This window comes from Sphaerodactylus townsendi, linkage group LG11 (genome assembly GCF_021028975.2).
Source record: "Sphaerodactylus townsendi isolate TG3544 linkage group LG11, MPM_Stown_v2.3, whole genome shotgun sequence".
NCBI lineage: Eukaryota > Metazoa > Chordata > Lepidosauria > Squamata > Sphaerodactylidae > Sphaerodactylus > Sphaerodactylus townsendi.
The window spans coordinates 2,391,874-2,419,805 of NC_059435.1; the positions used below are offsets into that span (position 1 = coordinate 2,391,874).

At 45.7% G+C, this 27,932-nt stretch overlaps 2 protein-coding genes across 2 annotated transcripts in view; one reads left to right on the forward strand and one right to left on the reverse strand.

The window, feature by feature from the left end:
• SLC20A2 (solute carrier family 20 member 2) overlaps positions 1-10,742 on the reverse strand; it is a 152,382-nt gene extending 141,640 nt beyond the window's left edge. Inside the window, 1 exon segment of the mRNA XM_048510649.1 lies at positions 10,613-10,742. The gene's annotated coding sequence lies outside the window, so the exon portion shown is untranslated.
• LOC125441041 (translation initiation factor IF-2-like) lies at positions 2,154-13,622 on the forward strand. The gene is made up of 3 exons (XM_048511320.1): positions 2,154-2,173; positions 10,129-11,420; positions 13,099-13,622. Exons 1-2 carry the CDS (start codon positions 2,154-2,156, stop codon positions 11,240-11,242), a joined length of 1,134 nt encoding a protein of 377 aa, XP_048367277.1. The 3' UTR covers positions 11,243-11,420; positions 13,099-13,622.
• Positions 13,623-27,932: the final 14,310 nt, after the last annotated feature.

Consider the following 27,932-nt stretch of genomic DNA (forward strand, 5'->3'; position numbering starts at 1 on the left):
GAATTCACACGTTTCCTGGGTGCCAGGAGCTCATTGCAGCGAGGGCACACCTACGACTTCTGTCCTAGTGGCAGATAGTCATACATGTGACACTCAGTGCAAAATACTGGAAAGCCCCCCCACCCCTGCTGGCTTTCCCTGCCTTCATATCTAATTGTGTTTAGATATTCAAATACTGATTTTAATTAGTGCCTCCCCCTTAAGGTTTCTGTACCTTCTACTATCCCTTAAGATATGTTCTTATTTAGTAAAACACCTGCACACGCCGTTAGGCACGTGCCGCTGGTTCCAGAGACTAACTGAAAAGATTTAAAAATTTGAAAAGCCCCACCTCTCAGCAGCCCCACCAATCAGCAGCCTCAGCAGCCCCCACCAATCAGCAGCCCCAGGACAAGGAGAAAAAAAAGAGAAACCCCCTGTTAAAAATACACTGTTTAAAAGATGTGGCTTTGAGAAAAGCCCTCTAAAAAGAAAACTAGAGCTCACTCAGCCCTTTCTGGCCCACTCCTCTTCTCCACTGCTACTCTTCTCTGCTGGTTCCAGAGAAGTAGATCCTCAGGGTCAGAAGAACACATGGAAGGGAGCAGGGATGGAAGGTCTGGGAGCGTGATAAACATGAGAGACAGAAGCATTCCCCAACCCTACCTGTTACAGAAAGAAGGCTCTGGCAGGAGACAAGGACTGATTATATTCTGCTGCTTTGCCTTGCAGTGAGGGAACATTGCCTTCGAGACAGAGATTTCTGTATTGACGTGCTCTGTGTTACACCACCGCAGATCCCAAAAGCCCTGCAGTTAGTGTAAGCAGGGAAACCCTAATTTTTTCCTCACTTCATGGATTCCACTCCCTCTGGTCTCCCCTGCCCCCCCCCCCCCCACACACACACCTTGTTGGCATTTCTGGAGGATCTACAACTGGGTTTTGTGAAAAGCACAAAAATATCGATATAATACAGAAATATCATGCAAAAATGTTAAGGGCTTAAAAATTAATCCAGTGACCATGCGATGACCGGGAATGACCTGGAAGTGGGGGCAGGCAAGCCACACAGCAGGCAGTGGGGTACTTCCTCGCATGTAAATGGAGACACACAAGGAGATTCCACTACAACCCTGCTGCCAAAAGCCCTGTCTGCCCAACAGCCCAGCACTTCCATGAGTCAACAGCCCATGTCTTGGTCCCTCCCAACATTCTTAGACAATCAAAAGAGCTACTTGGTAAATGAATGGGAAAAATGAGAAAGCAAACACAAAACAGAGTACTACAATAAAGAGACTGAATCTTTCTCTGTGTGCTGCACTAGGACATGGAGGGCCACATTCTGCCCCTCCTTGCAGAACATCAACCAGTGGGCAGGGTGGGGGGAGGAATACTTGCTAAGATGAAAAACATCTTTGCCTCTGATATGTAAATAAATGCTTTTGTGGATGACTAAACATACTCAAACTGAAAGTCTGTAATGCCTTTTACAAGGCGACACAGCCAACTGCAGAATTATTGTTTGGCAGGTACTCTTCAAAACACATTCGGCTTAAGAAATCACCTTATTTTGCTCAGTAAGCACCACTTATCCAGTGAAAACAAAGGCCATTTCTGCACGGCGGCAGAAGCAACTGTCCACCAGCATAATTAGTGCCAGTGGAGCCACGGGACCATTTGCAAAGTCTCGTGCGGGTGGCCCTGAAGCTGCAGCAAACAGCAGAGCCGCCTCCAGTCTACATCTTTTGTTTACCTTGTCATCGCTCCAAGACTCCAGAGGGAGGAAGTGACACGCCCAACGAAGCCCTTTGACTCACTGGGGTTGGTGGGCTGCGTGGGTGTGTCCCTTCTCCCTCCGGAGCCTAGAAGGAAAGACAAGGTAAACTGAAAGCAGCACCCTCACACCAGTGCGCTTCACACGGAGTCAGCGGGAAGACACTGCTTTCCAAAAAAAAAGCAGCAAGCTGCCACCTGGGGGGGGGTGAGCACAGGGCTGCTGCGCTGCAGCTGTGCGAACAGCGCCCCAGGGAAGTTGTTTTTACTGTCCCCAGGGCATTGTTTTTGGGCCATGCAGAATCGGCCAGAGATTTGAAAATTAATAGAGGCCTTAGATACTGGCATTTCTTAAGAACAGTCTGTTCAAACAAACCTGATTCTCACAACACTTTAAGGACATGGCAGAATCCCTCAAAAGGTCAGTAACGCTGGTCAGTGACAGAGCTAACCTAGGAGCAGCACACAGCCCATTTTGGAGGGGACGGGATGGGATGGCCCTCCCCTGAAGCATCAGGTTCACAACTAGAGCTGTCCACATTTCCAGAAATGTTTGAAGTCCACAGAAAAAAAATTAATTTCCAGAACACAGACATTTTGAGAAAAACTGAAATGTCTGCAATACCTGTCAAACTTAAAATATTTGTACAGACTAAACATAAAATCAATCATTTGTAATCTAGTTAACATATGAAATTGTAGCATTTGGAATAATTATGGAAATTAAAAATATACATAACTTTGTTTTCTATAAAAAGAAAAATGCAAGTATACCCATTATTTAAGAAAGTGTGGGAAACAGTTAACACCCCAGGTTATGAAAGAACACGTATGTTAACATTTGCCGTCAGAGAGGTAGGAAAAAAAACGGAAGTTTTAGGTAGAAAACAAATTCCCTACTGAACAAAAGAAAGTGTATTATTTGAATAGAAACATTTTCATATAGTCACAGTATACAGGCCTACCATGACTGCATGAAAGTATTTCTGTCCAAATATCTGGCTATTAATTTAAATTTTGTAACATTGAATCCTTAATAATGTATTGTTAAATAATATTACTCTAATAATATATTTCCCTTCTGCTTCGTCATTGTCATCAAGATCCTCCCCCCTTTTTTATTGACAGTCCACCTTTCTTACTTGGATTCAAGGCAGATTACACAGAATGAGTGAACACAATCAACAAGAATGGGTTGTACAAACAACCAGAAGTCTAAAACCACCAAACTGAAGCAAGGCATGAGTGTCAACATGACACATGGGCACCCCCACTAATTCAGAGCCCCCACTAACACGATGCAGCACTGCTTTGGTACTGCCCGACCACCTCTAGGATGGCTTCTTGGTGGCACAGGGAGGCAAAACAACAGGAAAAGCCCCCCACCCAGAGCCAAAAAGCCCTCCAAAGGCTGGCTTAAACCCAAGCCACCAGCACTGGCATTCTAGCAGACGAAGGCTGGGTGGAAGCCAATTAAATGTTAGCTCCACCCCCTCCCTAAGACCTCTGCTAGGCCGGTGGAGGTGTTGGGGGCACAGGTGTCGGGGCCTGCTGGTGGATTTGCCCCTCCGCTGGGGCTTGTGCCCTGGGAAGGGCAAATCTGCTGGCACAGCCCTGTGGTGCCTCTGTAGGCAAATTCACCCCCTCTCCGCATTGAGGTGTAAACAATGCAAAATTAAACAATAGAGTCCAACCCACAGCAAACTATACACAGTAGGCTATAAGAATAAGCTTCCAGTGGCTTAGGACCAGGATACCTGAATCCAACCTTCATCACCAACATACATTCTTCAACAAAGGCAGACTTAATGGTCAGTAGGATGAGAATCTCTGCCCAGTTTCAAAGGCCTGGTTATCCAAAAGCAATTTAACCAAAGTGGTCTCTATGAACTCTGCACTGCGGATGCAGGAAAAAAAACTTGTCTGTGCTCACAATGCCATTCTACAACCTAGGAGCATTCAGCAAGTTATAGCAAGAATATCTAGTCATGCTACCTTCTATGGATAAAAGTCAGTATCTAAATATCTAGGGATAAGAACCAGTATCTAAATGTCAGAACAAGGCCACTGCAAGTAAGAAAACTTATTTCTAATGTGGTGTAGTGATTAGAGTCAGAGTGATATAGTGGTTAAGAGCAGGCGGACTCTAATCTGGAGAACCAGGTTTGATTCCCTACTCCTCCACATGAGCTGCGGAATTTTATCTGGTGAACCAGAGTTGTTTCCCCACTCCTACATTCCTGCTGGGTGACCATGGACCACTCACAGATCTATAAGAACTCTCTCAGCCACACCTACCTCACAAGGTGTCTGTCGTGGGGAGAGGAAGGGAAAGGAGTTTGTAAGTCCCTTTGAGTCTCCTTACAGGAGAGAAAAGCAGAAGTATAAATCCAAACTCTTCTTCTTCTAGAGAAGGGGTTCTAGAGCCTCCAGATACCATGATGTTGGTTTCATCAGCCCCTGCCAGCAAGGCCAATTGGCCTTGCTGGCAGGGGCTGATGGGAATTGTAGTCCATGAACATCTGGAGTGCCATAGATTCGCCACCACTGTTCTAGAGTGTCAGATTAAGATCTGGGAGACCCAGGTTCGAATTCCCACTGTGCCACAAAGGCTTGCTAGGCATCCATGAGCCACTCATACAATCTTAGCTAACCAACGTTATTGTGGTTGATGTGAGGATAAAATCAGGAGATCAATGACGTAAGCTGCTTTGTGTCTAAACTAAGGACAAAGGCAGAGTATAAAGTAAATAAAGAAATTATATTATATTAAAGGATTGATCAAGCTCTAAATTTTCTGCTTTCTGTCCATGAGAGATTTAAAGGAAAGGACATACAGAACTTTACCACAGCCATCTAACAATTTACATTCTTTTTTAAAATGGATTTCACATTAACCTTCATTAAATGCATTAACCTTCCCAGCAACCCTGCACCGTTTGCCCAACAGTTCAAGACCTGCAGTAGGAATTATTGGCATCTGGTACCCACTGGAGCTGTGGGGCAGAGGGAAGGGTGGTCAATAGCAGGGAAAGCCAGAATCAACAGTAGGTGGAGCCATGTCAGGATGCCTATGGGATGCTGGGGCCGGTTGCATCTTTGGGGCTTGGGGATTTTAGTTGGATATTATGTAGTGTGTTTCTGCTCTTTTCCTCCAGCAGGTGCTGGTCAAGGCCAACTCCAACGGATTTGCATTTTATCTCTCACTGCATATGTGTGCTTTTGGTTCACAGGGGGGGGGGGTGCACCCTCAATGATATTACTGACAGTTTGCGCAGGGGAAAGTCAGTTCTGGCTTTTTCACGCTGTTCGCAAGATGCTGAATAAAGGACTGTTTTAACAAGACTTTGTTTCCATCATTGGGAATCTGACAAGCCAACTGGGTCTGCTTTGTTCCCATACTCCTTCCTTACAATACTGCAAAAGATGAGCATGCATTTAGAATACATTCTAGAAACACTGGTCCAATTATCCAGAAGACCACCAATCCCTATGCAGGTGTTAACCTAATGCAACCTAGTTTACACCAGCAGCCCATATCAGAGACTCTGCTGTGAACTCCCTCTTCCTAAAACACACTATTCCCCACACTAGACAGAAGAGACAAAAGAAGATAGTCTCTAATAAACCCCCAACTCAAATGTTGCAAAGTAAGGCAAGGAGACCTCCTGCCACACACAGAAGGCAAAGACACCCTCTCACCTCTGGTTAATTAACTTCATACAACCAACCTGGCCAGATTAAGGGCTGCTGGAGCCCCGATGCCTTTTCTTTCAGGAGGCAGTATTTTTCAGAAGCTGTAATAACCATAATAATTGAGAGCATCTGAAAAATGTCTTTAATTTACCACTAATGCTGCAATCCTATGCATGATTCGCCAGAAGCAAGTCATTCTGTATTCAACAGGATTCATTTTCAAGAAAGTATACTGTGGCTTGAGAGAGGCAAAAAATCTTCGTCTGAAGATGCCAACCACAGATGCAGGAGAAACGTCAGGAGCAAATGCTACTGGAACACGGCCATACAGCCCGGAAACCCCACAACACCCCAGTGATTCTGGCCGTGAGAGCCTTTGACAATACAAAAAGTATTTTTCTTTCTTGCATATACATTTGACCACAATTACTGCACAAAATGGTCTTACGCCGCTTAGCGTGTCAATTGAATATTTATGCTATGCTCTAGTTCTTCCTGTTGGTTTCAGACTTCTAAAGTACTAACAAAGAACCTAGATAGTGAAGTTATAAGATATAGAAAAGAAAAGAATAATATGAGGCCTGATTAAGGTTGTTAATAATTACTAGATATAATACGTGTTTAGAGGGGAAGTCGAGGGAGGGAGGGAAGAGAACAAAAACAAATAGTAAAAATGAGATGTTACACTTTGGTTCTCTTTATTTTAATGATTTGTAAACCAGTTGAAAGAATGATGTATGATATATAACAACTATATTTAAGATATACTGAATAAAGCTGTTTTTTAAAATAAATAATTAAAATCCTAACACATTGGTTACATTTTTGAGATTGTACTGGCTCACTATGTGTAATCCACCTTGAGTCCCTGTGAAAAAAGCAGATTATAAAAACATAAATAAAAAATAAAATAAAAACTGAACAAATTTATCTTGTGTAAGTCTTCTTCAACTACTTCGAGCCAGAGAAAAGACCAAAGAATAATATTTTCTCCCACTCTAAGGCAGATTCCACATGAGCCAAAAACAGTGGTGTGCAAATGGTGCAATAGGGTTTACACAGTTTTCACACTGCTGTTTTTGGCCCATGTGGAATCCGCCTAAGAGAGAGGCTTCAATCTGCATTCTGCAGCACAAAAATGTCATTGTTGATCGTCTACCTTTGCAATCCTCCTATAACTAACAGAAAACAATTGCTGTCTTCTGGGCTTGAAGAGGCAGGGCTAAGTATCTGATGTGAGAAGGACTTGTATGTTTAAACACACCAGATTCATTCTATTGCCCAGAACTGATTACAAACAGGGGATAAACAGAGAAAGCTTGAAAAAGAACTTCATTAGCAAAGTGAAGCAAATAACTTCATTAGCAAATCTGAGATAGTCCCTGAATGATAAACTTTTTGTCCCTTTGCTCCAAAAAAGAAAGATTGATAGGTTTGCAGGACCACACCTATGACTCATCTAGTCCAGTGTCAGGGAGACTGTGATTAAGATGCATTCCTACCTCATTGTAACAGCTTAACTCTACAAATCACTGCTGCAAAAAGATATACGTAACCCGCCTGCTATATGTTACCACTGCCACCTGGGGCATGCTTTTCTTGATCTTTACTTTATGGCTTCACATGCTTTGTGGATAACTAGGCCTTCCCCTGACACTCTGAACCCATGGGAAACGAGTTGTATCCGTTATCTTGTGAGGGCAGGAAACCAGGTGGCTCTCTCTCACTGTCTGCTGCTGACCTTCAGGCGCCTCAGCTCCGGAGACTGTTTTTCACCATCTCTTGGGAATTAGGGAGGGGGGATCCACAGGGAATAAAGGGAATGGCAAAAGTCAGGTTTGTCAGAACTGGCTTTGGTGTTCTGACGCTTATCAATAAACGCTACTGATGAACAACAACAGAGTCCGTTTATTAGCTTAAGGTTCGAGACCTAATATCCAGCATCCTGTATCATAGAATGGCGAACCAAAGGTGCTGGAGCAAAGGTGCTACAAATAAGACATATGGGGAAAGGCCTTCCCCTGAAGTCTACTGACTTTATCAATGGCCTGCCCTACGTGACTCTGAAGCCATTTGCCATCCTCAGGAACAGAAACTCTACCACTTTTTCCATTCCAGGCATAATTTTATTAACCTCTGCCATGTCCTTTACCTTCTTTTTTAAAAATGTAAACTTAAAGGCCCCCATCAGCCTTTTGCAATAGGAGCTGTGCTACCAATCTTTAATGGTTTGTGGGCTTTCTTCTTCTGTTCTTTCTTCAGCGGTGCAGTATGTTTTTTAAACACATAACGGTAAACAGTATTCCAAATGAGGCTATATAATTTCAACCATTTCATTTCAATTTCTTTCCTAATAAACTGAGCACAGTATCTTTTCTCTGCTGCCACACACTGAGTCAACACACTTTCTGAGTGGTCCATTATAACATCCATATCTCTTTCCCTCTCAGTCTCCATCAATGGAGAGCTCATCAGAAGTTGTTCACAGTCAGGATTTTTTGTTCTAATGTGCATCACCTTACATGTACTAACCGTGAACTTCATTTGGCAAGCTGTTGCCCATTCACTCAATTTAGAAAGATCCTCTTGCAGCTCTTCCCAATCTGTCTCAGTTTCCATCATCCTGAATAATGGTATCACCTGTAAACCTGGCTACTACACTGCTTATCCCCAGTTCCAAATTATTTATTAAGAAATTAAATGGTTTCTTGACACTTATATATTACAAAAAATCAGGTTTATAATAACAGTTTAATTCTGGCCAACAGTTTAATTCTGTGCCTTATATATAACTAACCTGTGTAGCTCTTTTCCCTACAATATTCCACATCAGTGGTAGAGACAGAAGAATTCTTATCATCAGTGCTTGCCTTAAATTCCGATTTCACATGCATTTTATGTCTTGAGTTTCTCAGTCTATGTATATTGTGCAATAATGAGATAGAAAGAAAGATACACACCCAGGAACTTCACTTTTACTTCTATATGGCAGAATTAATTCACAGCTAGAAGAAGCAACTTGCATTGACATTCTTATGTCTTAGCTGCTGCAAGCAATTTCCATACTTACAAGGTAAAGGAAATGCACATTTTTACTTGTTTAATTCCTGTATACCCCACCTTTTTCTCCAATGGAGACCAAAAGTGGCTTACAACCTTCTCCTCTCCTCCATTTTATCATCATAACAATCTTTTGAGTTAAATTAGGCTGAGAAAGCATAACTGGACCAAGGTCAGGTAGCCACCTTTCATGGAATAAATGAGGATTCAATCTGATCTTCCAGATCCTAGTCTGACACTCTTAACCATTATACCATATTGTCTCTTTTTAATAGGTTATTATAAACCTGATTTTTTGTAATATAACTATAATTGATATTTCAGACTGTCATGAAGATATAGCCCATTTCAATTCAAAATAGCTATAGTATTGTTGCCTCCAAGAACTATAGTTTCTGTGAGCTATAGTTTCTGTGGTTATTGTTGCCTCCATGAATACAACTACAGAGTTTTTTAGTTCAGGAATGTCTGAATACATTTGGTGCTGTATGTGGTTAGCATCAGAAGCTTAGCAGCATTCTCGATAGCTACTATTTGTGGCTGGCATCTTCAGAGGATCCTCTGAAGATGCCAGCCACAGATGCAGGCGAAACGTCAGGAGAGAATGCTGCTAGAACACGGCCATACAGCCCGGAAACCACACAGCACCCAAGTGATTCCGGCCGTGAAAGCCTTCGACAATACATGTCTGAATACAGTCTCAATTTTTAGTGCAATCTGAAGTTGATATTAGTACAATACTGAAATGAGTGTGTATCCAGAATTTTGTCAATGCTCTACTGCTTAAAATTCATACATGAATGCACTATTCCTGGCAGCCTGTACATCACATATGTCAAACTCACGCCCTCCAGATGTTATAGACATACAGTTCCCATAACATCTGGAGGGCCGTGAGTTCGACACCTATGCTGTACATGATCAAAAAAGAAGAGTTTGCCTTCTCTTCTGTAAGGAGTCTCAGAGTGGCTTACAAACTGCTTCCCTTCCTCTCCCTAGTGTAGACACCTTGTGAGGTAGGTGGGGCTGAGAGAGTTCTGAGAGAACTGTGACTGGCCCAAGGTCACCCAGAAGGAATGTAGGAGGGTGGCAGAAGTCTCAATGTAGATGCACAGATCACCACTTAAAGGGGTGTGCTACAACTGCAGACACAACATGTAGCACGGATAACCAAAGGATTCACCATGAAGAAAGCACTGTTGAATTTTTCAACTAGGCAAAAGAAAACAGTCTTGTTGTTTATGAATATTCACCTGAAGCCCTGTGGCACTCCTCCCTCAGCATACCTACGGCCTGCTTCTCCCAGAGGAAGGCACATGAGGCAGAACGCACTCCCACCCACACCCTTTCTTGGCACCCAACACACACACACACTTCTGCTGCTGCTGGTACCTGGAGGGATGCCTGAGGGTGACAGCAGCCCCTTGGCGCAGGGTCCCTCCCAGGAACCTCAGCACCCTCCTCCAGGAAATGCCCCTCCCAGGCCATTTCGCCCTGGGCCCTGCTGGCACCCACAGGCGGGCGGGGGGGGGAGGGGCTGGCTGCCCATGGCGGCGCTCAGTGCGGAAGCCCCGGTTGGAGCGGGGTGGGGGGGAAGGGGCGTGCGCCTCTCTCCCCAAGGCCCCCGCCCCGCCCCGCTGCTGCTGCTGCTGCCGCCTTTCTGCGAAGGGGGCTCGCTCGGCGATGGCCCCTGCGACGCTGCTGGGAGTGCAGCGGAGCGGCGGGGAGCGGCGTCCTCAGAAGCCCCCCGCCGCCGCCGGACGCAGCCCGGGCAGCAGCCGCCCCCCTCTCCACCAGGCTGCCTCGGAGGAGCGAATCCCCGCCGGAGGGAAGGGGGCGCCAGTCAGGCCGTGCGAGGGGCGGGGGGGGGAGGCCGAGCGGTCCTTCTCTTCCCTCACGACGATCCTCCCCCGCGGAGCCCGAGGGGGACACCCCCCCCCGCCAAGGCAGCGTCGGCAGGGCCACCCCCTGGGGGGTCTCTCTGGGGCCTGAGGGGGCCGCCGCCGCCGCCGGGAGAGCGGAGGGCGCAGTACGGAGCGCCTCCCCCCACCCACGCACCCCCCCCCCCCGCGGGCAAGCTGAGGCGGGCGGTCCTGCGCCTTACCTGCCGGAGCGCCGAGCGGGTCACAGTCTGCGCCTGGGCCGGCGGGCGGGCGGGCGGGCGGTCACACCGGGCAACGACGCAGCGCCACGCAACGGTCGCAGCCGCCGCCGCCGCCGCGTGACTCGGGGTCAGCGAGAGCGAGAGCGAGAGCGGCAGCGCCACGAGACCCGGATGCGCCCGCGGGCACGAGGGCCGGCCTCCAGGCTCCGAGCGGCGCCGCGCCGGGCCAAGGCCCAGTGGCCGGCCGGGCCCGCCTCGCCCCGAGGGGAGGGGGCTGCCTCCACTTCGGCCGCCAGGACCGCCGGCGGGGAGGGAGGCCGTGGGGCTGAGGCGGCTTCAGCCTTTGCTGGACGCGCAGTGAGAAAGCCGCCCCCCCTTCCTCCCCTGGCCCCGCGGGAGGGGGGCGCAGTCCCCAGGGTGGGGGGGGGTGTTGAGGACTGCCAGAGGGAGCCCCCCACCCCCACCCCCCGCGGCTCAGCGGAAGAGCGGGCAGGTGACGCGACGGGGTGGCAAGTCGGGCAGAGCGCCGCTCAGGAGGCCCGGCCGTCCCTGCTCACTGGAGATAGATTTTGCAACCCGCATCAAAACAAACCCAAAAGGACACCAGGCCTTCGTTGTACAGAGGCGTAGCTGGGCAAACTGGAGCACGGGGGCAAAACCTTATGGGTAGCCACCCTCCCCACCACCACCGCCAAACAATGATTTTTTTTTTGCACCAGCTCACAAAACACCTCCCATCCTCAGCAAAACATACATGGCTGTCTCCCCACCAACTCTCCTAATTTTGTCCTCACACCAACCCTAAGAGGTAGGTTGTTAGCCTGAGAAACAACTCCAAGCCAGTGCAAGTGGGTATTAAACAAGTAAATCTCTCACAAATCACTCCCAGCAAAAAATTTACCAAATAAATGTCACCATCATCTCTCACAAAACACCTCCAGTGGAATCCACCCCCAAATAGCATCACTTTCAATGGTGTTTAAACTAGGGAGTCTATCTTCTTATAAATCCACCTGAAAGGGAGAATCTGGGGTCCCCAGTTAAAACAACATTGAAAGTGATGCTGTTTTGGGGTGGATTCTCCCCCACCCCGAAACAGCATCACTTTCAATGTTGTTTTAACTGGGGACCCCAGATTCTCCCTTAAATCCATGCCGAAGGGGGCGGAGTTAAAAGGAGAAGCTGGGGAAATTTGGGGGGTGCCTGCTGTCAGGGGTGCAATTGTTAAGCTAGCAGGGTATCTATAGGAGGCTCTCCTGATGATACCACCCAGGTTTGGTGAAGTTTGGTTCAGGGGGTCCAAATTTATGGACCCTCAAAGGTGCAGCCCCCATCTGCATTTTTTGCACCTCCCCACATGACCAAATGAGGGTGCCCAGGGTCATTTGACTCCCCATGTCCCTATGGCAGAAACGTCCCTGTCATCGTATCAAGTAAAATCCATAAAATATTAATTGCATTAAAATTCATGCTAAGAATAAAAAACAAACACCTTCCATAGCTAAAAAACAGAATTAACAATCACTTACTACTCCTGTAATAATATGGAGCGATGTAGCATATTCATCGGCCAAAATTTGCATTAGATAATTTTGACTATCTTTATCACCAGGGCCATAAACTTAGGCACTTGAAACGTGTGACCCTTCTTGCAAAGCTTTGCCTTGGAAACAGTTCTGGGTTGGGCTCCGCTTATGGGCTGAGATAACACCCTAAGCTGGAGGATGGTTTAAAACTTTTTTCCAACTAGAGGTAGCTTATTGTGAAAACACTGCAAAGATGCAGAAATAACCGGTATTCCTCCTCATATTGTAATGTATGACCTGTAGCCTACTTTGCTGATCTCTTGCTTTGTGTTTTTTCAGTTTTTTTCAGTTTTGTGTTTTTCCAGTTGTGTTTTTTTCAGTTTTATTTGCCATGAGCAGGCATCTGTGAGTGGAATCCTTTGTGTGTGAAAGCATCCCACTCAGTGGCCAATCCGTGAAAGCCAGTTTGCACCCACAAGCATTCAAGAGAATTCAAACCATGCTCTGAAGCTCCAATTTGCCAAAACTTACCTGCCTCAGCCAGGCTTCTGCCTTGGAGGTCTGGAGACCTGTGCTGCCGATCTGCTCTCTAAAGACAACCCATAAATAAAGCGCCATTGTTATTTACATACAGCTGCTGCCTCAGTTGTCTCCATGCTCTCCTCACTCACCATAAAACTTCCCTCACATAAGTGAACTCAACAGCATTTACTGTTGCTTGCCGCTTGTTAATTGAGGGGAAAATTCGTAGCTCAAAACAAACCTGGGCCCCCCAAATTGTAACAGGGTGGGTGGATCCTCTCAGTTGGTAAAGGATCTGTCACAGCCCCCCTCCCTGCCCACTGGGCAAGACCCTGATAGACGTGGAACTTTTCTGATCTCACGGATCAAAAAGCCTTTCCAGACTGTTTACTCATGGCACGTTTAAATAACAAACCATGCCTGTTATTCCTGTTTCAGGCTTACGGTGGTCCTCTTATCAGAAAAAGTCCCTGGCTATATCTTCGCTGTCTATAAGCAAACATATAAGCTCTCCTTACATCACCCATGCTGAAGAATTGCCTCAAATATCAAGACCCTCCGCAACCAACACACATCAGTTTCATGCCCTTGGGGGACTGGAGCAGATGGTGCAAATGTGACAGAGCAGAGACTATCAGGAGTTTGGCAGGGCCTGCAGGTCACTTCAGAGCCTGCAGCGTGTTTGGGTGTTTTGACCTTGGTTCCCACCTGACTCTGCGCGCCAACTCTTCTGTTGGCGGTTTGCCCGGAGTGTATGCCGGGCCATAATATGCCTGTCTGTGTGCTATCTTCTAGTGTGCTTCTTTCTGTGTGAACTCTCTTTGTTTATGATATCTATGCACGGGTGGGGGAAGTTGTCTGGTGGCGTAGTGGCTAACAGCAGTGGCTAAGAGCAGGTGCACTCTGATCTGGAGGAACCGGGTTTGATTCCCCGCTCTGCCACCTGAGCTGTGGAAGCTTATCTGGGGAATTCAGATTAGCCTGTACACTCCCACGCATGCCAGCTGGGTGACCTTGGGCTAGTCACAGCTTTTCGGAGCTCTCTCAGCCCCACCTACCGGTGTTTGTTGTGAGGGGAGAAGGGCAAGGAGATTGTAAGCCCCTTTGAGTCTCCTACAGTAAGCCCCTTTGAGTCTTGCCCTCATTCTTCCTTTCCATTGCCATGGCCTCTTGGCAGGGAAGTTTTTCCTACAACCACCAGGATATAGAACGGATCATAGGCAATGTTCCTAGGGAAGATTTGGTTCACAATTTACCCCCAGATAATGATTGGTCCCAATTTATTTTTCTAAAAAAGAAATTGGTTAAAAATCACTTGCATGCTGTCTCACTCACGGAGTATATCAAATCCAATCGTATACCTAGAGGATTAAGAATACAGAAGGGTCCCACCCTTTTCTTAGAACCCTTAAAAATTAAACGGGCTAATATTCTCAACAAATGCTCATTAGAAAAGACAAGGGATTCAGACTGTTGCAAATCTGATAAGAGAAGGAGGAGAAATTATGACTGTACAAAATTTTATAGAGTTAGGAGGTAATGAGAACTGGTTGGTCTTGAGGGGCATTTGGGAAAGGATAAAGGTTTCACGAATAAGAGGAGAATGTATAATGGCTAAATGTTTAGAACTACATGGGACATATATATAAATTTTTGGTTGATGACAAAGACTTTATGATAAGAACATTGAAACAAAAATGGGAGAAGGAAGGTTCTCTAGACACTGGGAAAACTGAAAATCTAATTGACAGTTGGAAAAATATAAAGATTGAGAAATATATGGAATTGGAAAGAAAAGTGATATTGAAATGGTATAGAACACCAAAACAACTAGCATATATGAGTAAAGGACTCAGCCCAAAATGCTGGCATTGTGGAGATCAGGAGGCATATTATAGCCATATGTGGACGGAATGTATAGAAGTGAAAATTTTTTGGACAACTGTAATGTTATATATCAAGAAACTAGTGAAGATTAATATTGGGATAAATAACGACTTAATGTTCATGGGTGTAATGGAGGATAGAAGGGTAGATAAAAATATAGCTATTATGTATAAAATAATGATCAAAGCAGCACATGCAACAATAGCTTTAGGCTGGAAAGAAAAGAAAAAATGGACAATCCAGAAATGGTTGGAATACATCTGGGAACAAGTGACACTAGACATTTTCAACATAATAACAAAGAATAAACTGGCAAGATAAACAGAGCGAAATCTTGAAGATATGGACCATATACGAGGACTGGATGAAAGAAGCTGGAGTCAATGAGGAGATATGGGAGAAGAGATTACAAAGAATGAACTTACTGCTGTTTGTTTGACAAAACTATGAAAAACATAGGGGGGAAAGGGGGAAAATGTATTGTTTGAAAAAAAAATGAAGAAAAGCATTAATATAAAATGTAGTATTCAAATGATACAATAAAAAATTATTAAAAAAACAAATGCTCATTAGACCTAATGGTCCTATTAATTGAAACAGGGATGGAACAGGGTGAAAAATTCACCAATGAGTTAAAAGTAGCTGAAGCTTCCTTACATCTTACTCATAACCCAAATTCCTTTGAGCAGAAATTAAAGGACATTGATACTGAAATTGCTTCATTTAAAGAAAAAATTTTAGAATTTAAAAATAAAAATTTTCAGAGGGATTCTAGGGACTATGAGTCCAATAGAATTTACAAATGACAATTTCAGAAGGGAACGTTCATCAATAGTAAAAAGAGGGTTTCTTGGAAAGACGGTTTCACCTCCTCTGAAGGGGAGTTGACTGATAGGGATGACACGACCTTTACTTCAGAGGAGGAGACAGATAACTCTGCTTCATTCTCTTCCAGAGCTGATAATAGATCATTTAGGAGAAGCGGACAATAGCGAAATCAGACTCCTTTTTTCCGCCCTCCATGGAGGAGCAGGAGGAGGACATGATCATTAAATTATCCTCTAGAGTCTTTACACGTGAAGAAAGGAAGGTCCTTAATTACGGTCTCAGTTTTGTCCCTACCCCGAAATATAACAGCTATCAAACTTGGATAGAATTGTTTAAATTAGTACGGTATATTAAGTTAAAAGCATTTTTTGGGGACTCCAATAGGAGAGCCGATCATCAGCCATATATATTTAAGAGAAAATCCTCTTTTTCTCCCCAGGTCCAGAATAACGCCATTAAGACTTTTGAAAGAGTAGTTGAACGGGACATTATGAAATTAGAAAAGAAATCTAGATACATAACACCCACTAATAATTTAGACTACAAGGAACGACAAATACTATCCCGGTTGAGTCAGGATACCTCTATAATAATTAGAGAAGCTGATAAAGGTGGTGCCATTGTGATTCTAGATAAAGATGATTATGTCAACAAAATCAAAACTCAACTCTCTGATACTAAATATTATAAACCCATTCAGGTTGATCCCACCCACCATATTGCTTCACTGATTAAAATCACGATTGAGGAGGCTATTATAATGGGGTGGATCACACCACAAGTTGGCACTTTTCTAGTCAATGAGTTTGCACGCATTCCTATTTTTTATACACTTCCCAAAGTGCATAAGCCCTCTGGGATGACCTATCGGCTCTGCCTCTTCCTCCATTCTGGCATCATACATAGATTTCTACCTTCAACCCTTTGTTAAGATTATGCCCTCATTTATACAAGATACGGTTCACCTTATTAATATGTTAGAAGGTTTTGTTTGCCCCTCAGATTCCTGGCTTATTACAGTGGATGTGGTTGCCTTATATACTAATGTCCCACTGGACGAAACTAGAAAGATCCTATTTGATATACTGGAAACAGGAGCTGATTTGACCCCTCCTACACATTTTTTGATTTCTCTCCTTGATATCATTTTTGAAAATAGTTTTTTTTCAGATTTGATAATGATCTTTACTTACAAACATCTGGTTTGAGTATGGGGTCCCCATTAGGACCTAGTTGTGCAAATTTATACATGCACTCTTTTGAAACTAAATTAATTCATAGTGACAATCCGTACAATCAATATTTGATGTTCTACAGAAGGTACATAGATGATCTTCTGTTTCTAATGAGACCTGGATTTGAGTTTTCTCCATTTTTAGAATGGCTTAATGGGTTGCGTCCTGCTTTATCTTTCACTTGACAGTGTAGTAGCGCATCTATTAATTTTTTGGATGTAAGAATACATTTTGATGAAGAACATAGAATAGTATTTTCCCTTTTTCATAAGCCGGTTGAAAAAAATAGAGCATTATTTTACACCTCTTATCATCCTCCATATTTGGTACACAATTTGCCATACAGTCATTTATTACGTCAAAAGCACAATTCTTCTAGACAAGGAACTTTCCATGCAGAGATAAAAAATACTGTGCAGAAATTTAAGAAACGGGGTTATCCAGATGGCATAATAAAAAGAGCAAATGATAGAGCTGACAATGTACCATGGCAACAGTTATTGCAATATAAAGAGAGAAATAAGGATAATAGGATCCATTGGGCTCTTACCTTTACACCTAATGCAACAGCCATAAAATCTATTATTTTGAGGCATTGGCACATAGTGTCTCATATTGCAGACTGTAGCCTACCACCCAGAATAGCCTTTAAACGTACCAGTAATATCAGAAATCAATTAGTAAGAACAGATATTAGGCCATGTACAAATTCACCCCGTTCCTTAAAGGGACATTTTAAATGTGGCCATTGCAAATTTTGCAACTTAACACCAGGAGAATAGTAGATCCATCTGATAGACTTCGTTATTGGGATAGTCATCATTTTTCTTCATGCAACACCAGACAATGTGTGTATATGCTAGAAAGTCCATGCCATCTAGCATATGTGGGCATGACCACCCGCTCAATGAGGGAGAGGCTTTCTGAACATATCAGTTCAATTAAAACTCAGCGTGTTGAGGCCCCTTTAACAGAACATTTTTAACACACAATCATTCTCCTAGGGAGTTTAAATTTATTGTCCTATATGTTGCACAGGCTCGACAGTATGATAAGATTAATGTCAGAAGAGTTTTATTGCAGCAAGAATCACACTGGACATATTTACTTAACAGTTTGAAAAAAGGCTTAAATAGGAATATTGATTTTAGTTGCTATCTCTAGTGCTCCACAGGTGAAGTAATTATTCTCAGGTGTGACTCAATTTACACCCTTAACTTATAACGTGACTCATGCTTTATGCATCATTATGTTACTAAGAATCCTAGAAAGAACACCTAGTGAATGATTTGCAATATATTTTGGTAAGAGTATATTTCTTAATGGTATAGGAATTGTGAATCACGCTCAATGTATAGTTGTAGTTGAATTTGTATTTATATATAACTAATATCTTGTATTTAGTATCTAATGCTTATTCAGACTTTATTGATGTATTTATTCATAACATTTTTAACAAAATTAATGACAACAGACATTTTATATAATATTTATTAATATCTATGCTCTGTATTGTAATGACTAGCAATATTAATTTCACTATTTATTATCATAGGTAGCATATAGCAATGTTTTGAATGATGAAAAAAGTACGAATGCTATACATATGCACTGAAGAGGATGCACATTCACTGAAGAAGATTAGCGAAAACGCACTTCAGCGCGCAGGCGTTTTGCTGCTGCTTCTTTGAACCTTCCTGCTCCTTTGAACTTGTACCATTTGGCGGCAGGTTGTTGTTTCTTGAACCGGTGCCATTTGGCGGTGTGGTGAGTGGACTGCAATTCCACCAGATTCCGCCTTTTTTCCATGGTTTCCACTGGACTGTGAATGAAATATTTATAGAATTACGGTTGGGAGAATCTTATGGACTCATGAATGATTTCATTCTTTATTTTGTGAATATTGCATATATGCACTTTAGTCATTGTTGGCATTAACACTTCCTTGTGCTATTCCTGTTGTGTGGCAAGTTTTTTGGGGGGTTGGGCCAACCTTGTTTCTTGTTTCTCAGTCTATTTGTTACATTAGGAGAACTCTCCCTTCTTCAAAGCACCCTTTGATGGTTTACTGTACAAGGTTGCCTGTTGTCTGCCTTAAACCGACAAGTGTTGGAATCTGTTGAACCTTGGGTTCTCTCTGATCTGGAGTCTGTGGAGGAGGTATCCCCCAAAGAGGGACCCTCCGACATCCCTCAGGTGGTTCCATTTCATGAGGCACCCTCCTTGGTGGCTGCTTCTCGGCCTCGTTCAGCCTGGAGTCTGACTTTCACAGGTTTACGAGAATCAGGAACTGCCTTTGTTTCCAGCTGCAGATCTATGTCTGCTTGCTGTCTGCCGGCAGATGGCCGCCTTGAAGACCCTGGTGAGGGTGCTGCCATGGATCGGGCCCCGTCCATGACCCATCAAATCACAACCCATCGTCATGTGGATTACAAGCCTTCAGGTCTGCGTTTTGTCACACAAGAAGTTGGTCTATCAACCATTCATGGATCGACCTGGGAATCTCTTGAACGTTTCCTGGATTGGCAATTCGAGGACTCAATGGCCCGAGCCCAGTTTCACAGTACTAGGGCTCGACCCAAGTTGCCACGGCTCTTGCCGGATCCAGAAGATCCCCAGATCTGCATCCGAAATCTCGAAGAATGCCTGCACCAAATGGAGATGCAGGCATCCCAGGCCAAGGATGAATTAGAACATCACCTCCAGCTCCAAATGGAACTGGAAAGGGAAACCGACAGGACCGTTGAGGATGAATGGGATTTGCAAGAGCTACTCACGGAAAAAGGGCTCGAGGCCACCCGCCATCCTACCCCACTGGATTTCAACATATGGCTGCAGGAGGCCAGGGATCAGGGCCGACGGGAGTTTTGCAAAACGCAGGGGGCCACTCTGGAACAAGTCAGACTTGAATTCCAACAGGCTCGTGACCACTTGCGGGAGGACCAGGAACGACAGTGCCAGGCCCTGACAGTGGCTGCTGATCAGGAGCGCCAAGCACTTTTCCAGGAGCTGCAACAGGATTGTGTCCATCTACAGGAGGAACGCAACTGCCAACAAAGAAACCTGACTTTGGCAGCAGAAAAGAATCAACAAGAACTTCTTCAAGAATGTCAGCATCTCCTAGAACTTAAGGAACAGCATGACATGGACTCTGCTGCCATTCGCCAGGCAGACGCCGCCCGCGCTGCCCAACTTGACCAACTCCAACGGGAACAAGAAGCGCTCCAAAGAGACCGCGAGGACCTCCAGCAATGAGAACAGGCCATACAGGATATCGAGGATCATGAACGAGCTACTGCTGCCCAATTGCAATGAGACTTGGTGGCCCAGGCCACTGATCTACATTTCGAACGTCAGCTAATTGAGGCTGAATGCACTCGTCTCAGAGAGGCATGTTGCGTTCTGACTGAGCCCAGGCTACTCAACCCGGGTTGGACCAACACACCCAAGCTCCATGGATGGATCAATGCACTCAAGCAGCTCCATGGATGGATCAATGTACTCAAGGCGCCCAACGGATGGATCAACGTACTCAAGGCTCCCAACGTCCCATTCCGCCACCACCAGCTCCTGTTGCTGGCAGAGGCTTTCGTCAACCCAAGATTCCCGCTCATTTCGATCAAGGATCCAAGTCGTTTGCCGAGTTCGCTCATCAATTCAGAGCATTGCTGGGGAAGATTAATGACTGGCCGGATCACATGTTTGCAGAACTGTTTTATGATGCCGTGAACCCTGAAATCTGCAGATGGGCTGTGATTAATATCAAACCGCAATCTATGGAGGAGTGGATTGAAGTAGGCAGTGAAATTGCCACCTGCCTAGGGCATTCGAAGGCAGCAGATTCGAAACCTCCCATGCCTAGAAGGCCTTCAGTTCCTTCCCGCTGGCCACCAGTTAGTCAACCTGCTGGTGAATCGGTCTCGGACTGACGCCGCCGCTTGGGCCTCTGCCTCTATTACAGGGAAGCTGGCCATATGGCTGCATCTTCTCCCAAGAAATCGAAGCCCACCACCTCGTCAGCTAAGCCTGCATCACGGGTTCTAGCGGCCAAGGCTCCCAAGAGTCCCAAAACCACACATGGCAGTTCTAAAGCCCTGGTGATGGAGGATTCTGATTTTGCTGATGAGGAAGACATGGATCTTGGTGTCGGATTGACGGCTGCTGCTTCCAAAGATGCCATTGACACGCCCAAGGATGGGGTGAGTGAAGGTGGTCGCTCCATTACTATATTGTCTAACCCTTCCAAGAACACTCGTATAATTGCTTGAGCTCTGCTTGATTCTGGGTGTTCCCACTGTCTCATGTGGCTGGAAGTAGTTGAGGATTTGGGATTACAGATTATACCATTACTCAAACCCATTCCCTTCACTCAAATGGACAGTAGTCCGCTGGGAGGGGCACTGGCACTTTTTAAGACTGAATCGGTGTTCCTTCATTGCGCTGAGCATTGGGAGCAGCGTAGCTTTGTTCTGGCCCCCATTGCATGACACCCCATCGTACTGGGTATGGCTTGTGTTATGTCTCAAAGAATCAGGAGTCGGAGGAACAAAACATGGTGCTTTATTTCAAAGCTGCTACTCACACATAGCCTAAAATCACTCTGCAGCTGTGCTCAATATAACACACCTACTGATTACCAATTCCAGTGCAACAGCTGCAGACTCTTAAAACAATACAGTACCACACAATCAATACAATACATTACAGCTCGGCAGTCTGTTCATTACAATTGGCTGTCCATCATTTAATGGGTCCAATTTAAGGTACTAGATAGGCCCGATTCAGCTTGTATTTGGGCCAAATTCAAGCTGCCCGAAAACAAGCCAAATCCGAATCTATTTGAATGTCCAAATCCGAATTGCGGGAATGAGGCGAATAATTTGAATGCCCAAATCCTCATGGGCTCCCTTTAAACAATGTTGAAAGTGTTGTTTGCCTAAAGTGTATTGGGAGGGTGATGTTCTAATTCATTCTCAAAGCAATACAGAATAAACAAAGCATAGGCCCCTTCCGCACACGCAAAATAATGCATTTTCAAACCACTTTCACAACTGTTTGCAAGTGGTTTTTGCCATTCCGCACAGCTTCAAAGAGCACTGAAAGCAGTTTGAAAGTGCATTATTCTGCATGTGCGGAATGAGCCAGAGTTTCACACAGGCAAGTAGAGATAACCCACAAGCAAAAATCCCCATCCCAGGCAGAAAGCCAGAAGCAGCCGGCGGCCACCTCCCAAGGACAGATCACACACTAACCACATCCTGACAGCAGTGTCCAGCCAGGAGGCTCTTCCCAGTCACAAACCTCAAGGATAGAAGTAAGAGATAATTTGGATCCTGCATAAATGAAAACGCTCCCAGAGAATTTCCCCCTCCCAAACATGGCAAATTGACATGCGGGCCGTTGTGAGATTCAATGTCAGACCTTGGGTCCAGAAATAATAGAAACTGTAGATTTATTCTAAAGACTTTATTTCGATATGAAATGACAACATGAAGCAAAGACAAATCTGAGATTCCCGCTAAAACCTACTGCCTATATTCCTCAATGTTCCCTGCCTCCCTTAACCAAACAGCTCCTACAATTCCCACTACAAAGCACTACAAGCCTGGGAACAGCACATGATAAGATCAGGTTTTCCGGGGCTGCCAAGGCCATCTGCGGAAGGAAGGGAGGAGGGAGCACTAGACACCTGCAGAGTACAAAGCAATACAAAGCAGAACCATTCCCCTTTGCAATGCCCACCGCTCATCAACTGACAGGCACAGGCCTGACACCTGTATTGAAGCATGCTGACCCCACCAAACCCTTTGTTGTTCATGTGGACGCCTTGGATAAAGCCTTCGGAGCTGCATTACTTCCAAAGGCTGAGGATGGTAAATTACACCCATGTGCTTATTTGTCCAAGAAGCTTTCAGGATCCGAGACTAGCTGGACTGTGGGGGATGAGGAGATGGGGGGCATTAAACACGCCTTATTCATTGGCAACACTGGTTGGAGGGACCGTGTCTCCGGTTCGAGGTTTGGATTGATCATAAAAATTTAGCTGCCCTTCATACCTTTGGAAAGTTGACTACCAAAAAACTTCGCTGGGCAGACTTTTTTCCAAATTCAATTTCACCCTCCAATTCTTCCCGTGCAAAACGAACCGTTTGGTGGATGCCCTTTCCCGCCTCCCAGTGCCAAGGGGGGAGTATCTGCTCCACCCCAAACTATACTTTCCTCTTCCCAGTTGTGGTTTGCCGTCACCACCCAGTCAGAATCCCGCCTGCAGGGTGGCCCGCCCAGCCAACAGTCGGTACAACCACCCGAAGGGTTGGCTTCTTCCTTCCAAAAGGCGGGCGAACAGGCGGTGCCACTGGAGGAAGGTGAGGCCTCGCTCCAGCTGCGGAATGGGTTATGGTGGAGAACACCTCTATGTCCTGCCTTCGTTGTATAAGGCTGTGATCCAACAGGGCATTATTCCAAATCTGCTGGCCATTTTGGTTTCATCAAAACTCTTCATCTCCTTCGACGGCAGTTTTGGTGGTGTAGTATGTGTAAGGACATCGATGCCTATGTGACAAGGTGTCCTATTTGCACGATGGCAAAAAAAAACCTTTGGAAAGCCGCAGGGGTTCCTATAGCCATTGCCTGATCTTGCTGCACCATGGTAGGTGATCTCCATGGACTTCATCACTGACCTCCCTGTCAGCCAGGGGAAGACTAATTTGGGTGGTAGTTGATCTTTTTTCAAAACAGGCCCACTTTGTGCCTTGCTCCTCCCTGCCAACTGCCCCCAAGCTAGTCCGAATATTTGTGGAAAACATATATTGGCTGCACTTCGCACCTGATAAAATCATTTCTGACAGGGGCAGGCAATTTGTTTCCCATTTCTGGAGGGCCTTTTTGCGGTTATTGGGGGTGGAGCAAGCCCTTTCACGCAGAATCTGGCGGCCAGTCAGAACGCACCAATGCAACCCTGGAATAATATCTGTGGTGCTATGGCTACCATCATCAGGACAATTGTGCTGATTTGCTGTCTTTTGTGGAGTATGCTTATAATAATACAGTCCATAGCAGCACAGGCAAACACTCCTTTGAAGTAGTCTCTAGCCCTCCCCCTTCCTGGATTATCCTGTTGTCTATCCTAATGAGCTTCAGGAGTGGACTCAGCAGATTGTGCAAGCTTGGGGTATACAATGGACCCTCCAGAAAGCCAAAGATAGTCACAAAGTGCAGGCCGATAAACATAGGTGTCCAGTGTCCTTGGCTGAAGGTGTCCTGATGTACCTCTCCACCAAGAATCTGCGGGGTATGCGCAGGGATGTCAGAAACTTGGACAAAAATATGTAGGTTTCTTCCTGATTGTGCGCAAAATCAATGAAGTGACTGTACAGTTGGATCTACCCAAAAACTTATGTAAAATCCACTGTTTTTCATCGCAGCTGCCTCAAGAAGGTAGCCCCACCGAATTCCTGACACCCCGCCTCTAATTGATGCGGAACCTCATTATGAAGTTTGGAAAATATTGGACTCTCGCCTTGTAGGGGTGAGCCAGCGAACCCAGCAGAGCTTCAGACAGAGCACAGGAATGCCTTCCTTCTGAACACCCCTCCCTTGCCGACCGGGGTCTTGGGGTATACTAACCCCCGCCCAACATTCTTGGTGGAATGGCTCTACCTGCCTCATGTTCCAGCTAGGAACATCTCCACTCCAGGGCAGCTCTACGCCGACCTCATCAACCAAGGGCTACAGCGTGTCATGGTGATGGTCGGGTGGGACCCGGAAAAAATCATCACCCCCTTGACTAGGACGGAGTTTCAGCATCTTTGGAATAGCTCCTCTCCTCTGCAGTTAGCCTTAGAAGGATTCGTGGGGGAGATCCTTTTCCACCTTCCGCCGGATCCATGCTTTACTCTCCTCCACTCTAACCCTTGTTCGATTCAACCTTTAGCAGTCTCCGCGCCACTTCAGGGCGCGCCCACTGTCTTTGCCGACGGCAGTAAACGCATCGGCGCCATTGCCTTTCAGCAGGAGGGGCAATGGCAGACTGCTTACACGCCGCCACAGATCTCTGCCCAACGCAGCGAGATCGCTGCGGCAATCTTAGCCTTTCAAACTTTCTCTCAACCCTTTAACCTTTTGGTCGATTCGCAATATGTGGCGCATGTAATTGCTCATCTACCAGGAGCTTATGTCGCTCCCCAGATCAACTCGAATCTCTCGAATCAACTCGAATCAATCTCTCGATCAACTCGAATCTCTATTTCTTAAGCTTCAGAACTTGTTAGCTTCTAGGACTTCTCAGTAGTTTGTGGGGCACAGGCACAGCCATATGCCCCTTCCGGGACCCCTTAGCGAAGGGAATCAGCGCGCAGACAGTGCCACCCATGTTTCTACCCTTTTTTCTGATCCCTTTCAGTCGCATGACTTCTTCCACCAGGGGGCTAAAGCCCTTGCTCGCTCCTGCCGCATTCCCCTCAACCAGGCGCAGTCTATCATTAAGTCATGCGCTCAGTGTTCACGCCTTGGCTCCTCTACAGATCTCGGAGTCAACCCCAGAGGCACCCAAGCAAATGAGCTATGGCAAATGGATGTAACCATGGTACCAGCCTTAGCTCCCTGGAAGTATGTACATGTAACTATAGACACATACTCCGGGTACCTCTGGACCAAGCCACTGGCTTCTCTCCACCGGATATCGCTGCGTCTCGCCTATTTCTTGCGTCGCCCGTAATGACTTCATGGCCTCTATTGTAAATGCTTGCAATATCTTGTTTCCTGGACTCATTTCCCATCTGGTTCCCATTTCCCATCTGGTTCCCATTTCCCATTGTCCTGCGGTGCAAGCACAACACATCAAGCCAGGGGGCACATTTGCCAGCCCTGACTCCTGCCAAACTATCCACGGCACTACACCCCAGCGACAGAAACAGCCCTCTAAACTAAAGTGGGGAGACCCACAGACCCATCCAGCCCACAGCAAGACCTACCAGGAAAACAAACAGGAGCCAATGTAGCCAGTGGCGATGTAGCGTGATCGATGGATCTGGCTAATCTGCCGAGCTGGTGTCCCTGGCACCTTTTATTAAGGGTTTTGGGAAGGTGGGGGAGCGGGAGAATGTTGCACAATACATGAATCATAGGGGCTGCATACGTGCTGGAGGAAACATTCCTGTCTGGCCTAATCCATACCTGGGGGTATGTAGCTTTTGTCCCTTTGTCCAGGTCATCTTGTGACCCGTGAGTCATGGGGGTCTTGTGACAGGTGAACGTGTGCGCCCAGAAGGCAACGTGTGCCCCAGAAGCCGAGGCATGACACATTGGGCTGCTTGGTGTTACTTTTGCTAATGGTTCAGCCTTGAGTGTCTACTGCTGAGATGGGCCTCATGTCTCCATCTGGCTGTGCTTTTGTGTTCCCATGTGGTGGTGGGGAGCTTGGGTAATATTGTTGATTGCTTGGCATCTTTTGCTCAGAATTGTCTTCTTCATTGTACCCTGAAGTGTGCCAATAAAATCCTTTGATCAACCAGAGCATTTATTGGGTTCTGATCCAGGGGGTTGACAGTCACCAAGCTTGAATGTAGGAGTTTATCTTGTCGGTTTATCTTTTCTGTAGAAGTGGTTTCTGTTGGCTCCTGTTTGTTTTCCTGGTAGGTCTTGCTGTGGGCTGGATGGGTCTGTGTATCTCCCCACTTTAGGTTAGCGGGTTTTTTGTTTCTGTTGCTGGGGTGTAGTGCCGTGGATAGTTTGGCAGGAGTCAAGGCTGGCAAATGTGCCCCCTGGCTTGATGTGTTGTGCTTGCACAGCAGGACAATGTCTGACTAGTTTAAGGTTGCTGTAGTGTACCTAGTTCATTAGGTTTTGTTGTTGTACAGTGGCTTCATTTTAAAAGGTGGAGGTGTTGCTGAGGGTGTAGAAGGCATTAGTGAAGGGAGAGTGTGAACAGAACCAACATGGATTCGGTATATTTGCCTATACCAGGGGTAGGGAACCTGCGGCTCTCCAGATGTTCAGGAACTACAATTCCCATCAGCCTCTGTCAGCATGGCCAATTGGCCATGCTGGTAGGGGCTGATGGGAATTGTAGTTCCTGAACATCTGGAGAGTCGCAGGTTCCCTACCCCTGGCCTATACCAACAATTTTACAACCAAATCCAAATTTTACCAATTCTTTTTCAGTATTGCTCAAATTAAGCATTGGACACTTCATATGCGGCCCTTCATCGTCTTGGACCCTTCCTTGTGTGTGCTCAACTGTCTCTTCCCTCGAGCTCCACCACAGCAGTTTTGCTTACCTGAGCAGGGCCCTCAGCAGGTACCTATGCCTGTGTATTCTCTATAGCAGCCTACCTGATGAGGTGAGCCAGGTTCCCACTCTCCTGGCTTTCCAGAAACTGCAAAACGGAATTATTCAGGATTCTTGTTACATTCACATGGTAATGCAATGGCACAGAAAGACGCTTTGATAAAGGGATAAGGTCTGTGGACTATACTACTATATGCAGTACATACTGTTTCTGCCAGTATGACCCTGCCATGTGATTTCCCCGTCATTTTTCCTTTATGCCAATGCTTGTGCTTAGTTTTAGCTTATCTTCAGCTCTGTTTTCAGATTTCCGCAATGCAAACTCTGCTGCATTGCTTCTTGGATTCTGTCAATTTAATCATCATTTGTGTGAACCACCCTGAATTTCAATTGAGAAATGTGGAATAATAAATGGCATAAATAACAGACCATTTGAGTCCATGGTGACCATACAATCATCCTACTAGAGCAGTGGTTCTCAACCTTCTTAATGCCACGACCCTTTAATACAGTTCCTCATATTGTGGTGACCCCCAACCCTAACATTCATCCATTTTACAGATGGAGAACACTGATGCAGAGTGTCTTAGGCGACCCCTGTGAAAGGGTCGTTCGACCCCCAAAGGTTGAGAACCACTGGTTGAGAACCCCCAGGTTGAGAACCACTGTACTAGAGCCTGCTTTCTAGTTCCACTTTGAGCATGCTCAGGACAAGAATGTTTTTGGTGGCAGCCCAGTCCCTACAGAAAGCACTGCCAATTGATGGGTGGGCTACATCTTCCCTTCTGCAATTCAGAAAGAAGTGCATGGCAAACTTCTAAAGGAGCGCCTATGGCTGAATGTTTCTGGCACTTTGATGTAATTATGTTATATTGTATTTCAGGTACATAAACTGCTTTGAAGTTATTGAAGAACACAAATATTACACACAAGAACTCACTATTTGTTCAGTATTTTCACTTAGACTGTAGCCCCTCCCATCATGCTTAAAGATGCAGCATGCCAAATTTACATTTTTGAACATGTCTGAATCA

Bases quoted from the DNA above. Each gene is read 5' to 3' on its own strand.
- LOC125441041 (XM_048511320.1), top strand. From the start codon at position 2,154: ATGGCAGAATCCCTCAAAAG. The intron at 2,174-10,128 runs GTCAGTAACGCT...TCTCTCCCCAAG, and splicing joins ATGGCAGAATCCCTCAAAAG to GCCCCCGCCCCGCCCCGCTG.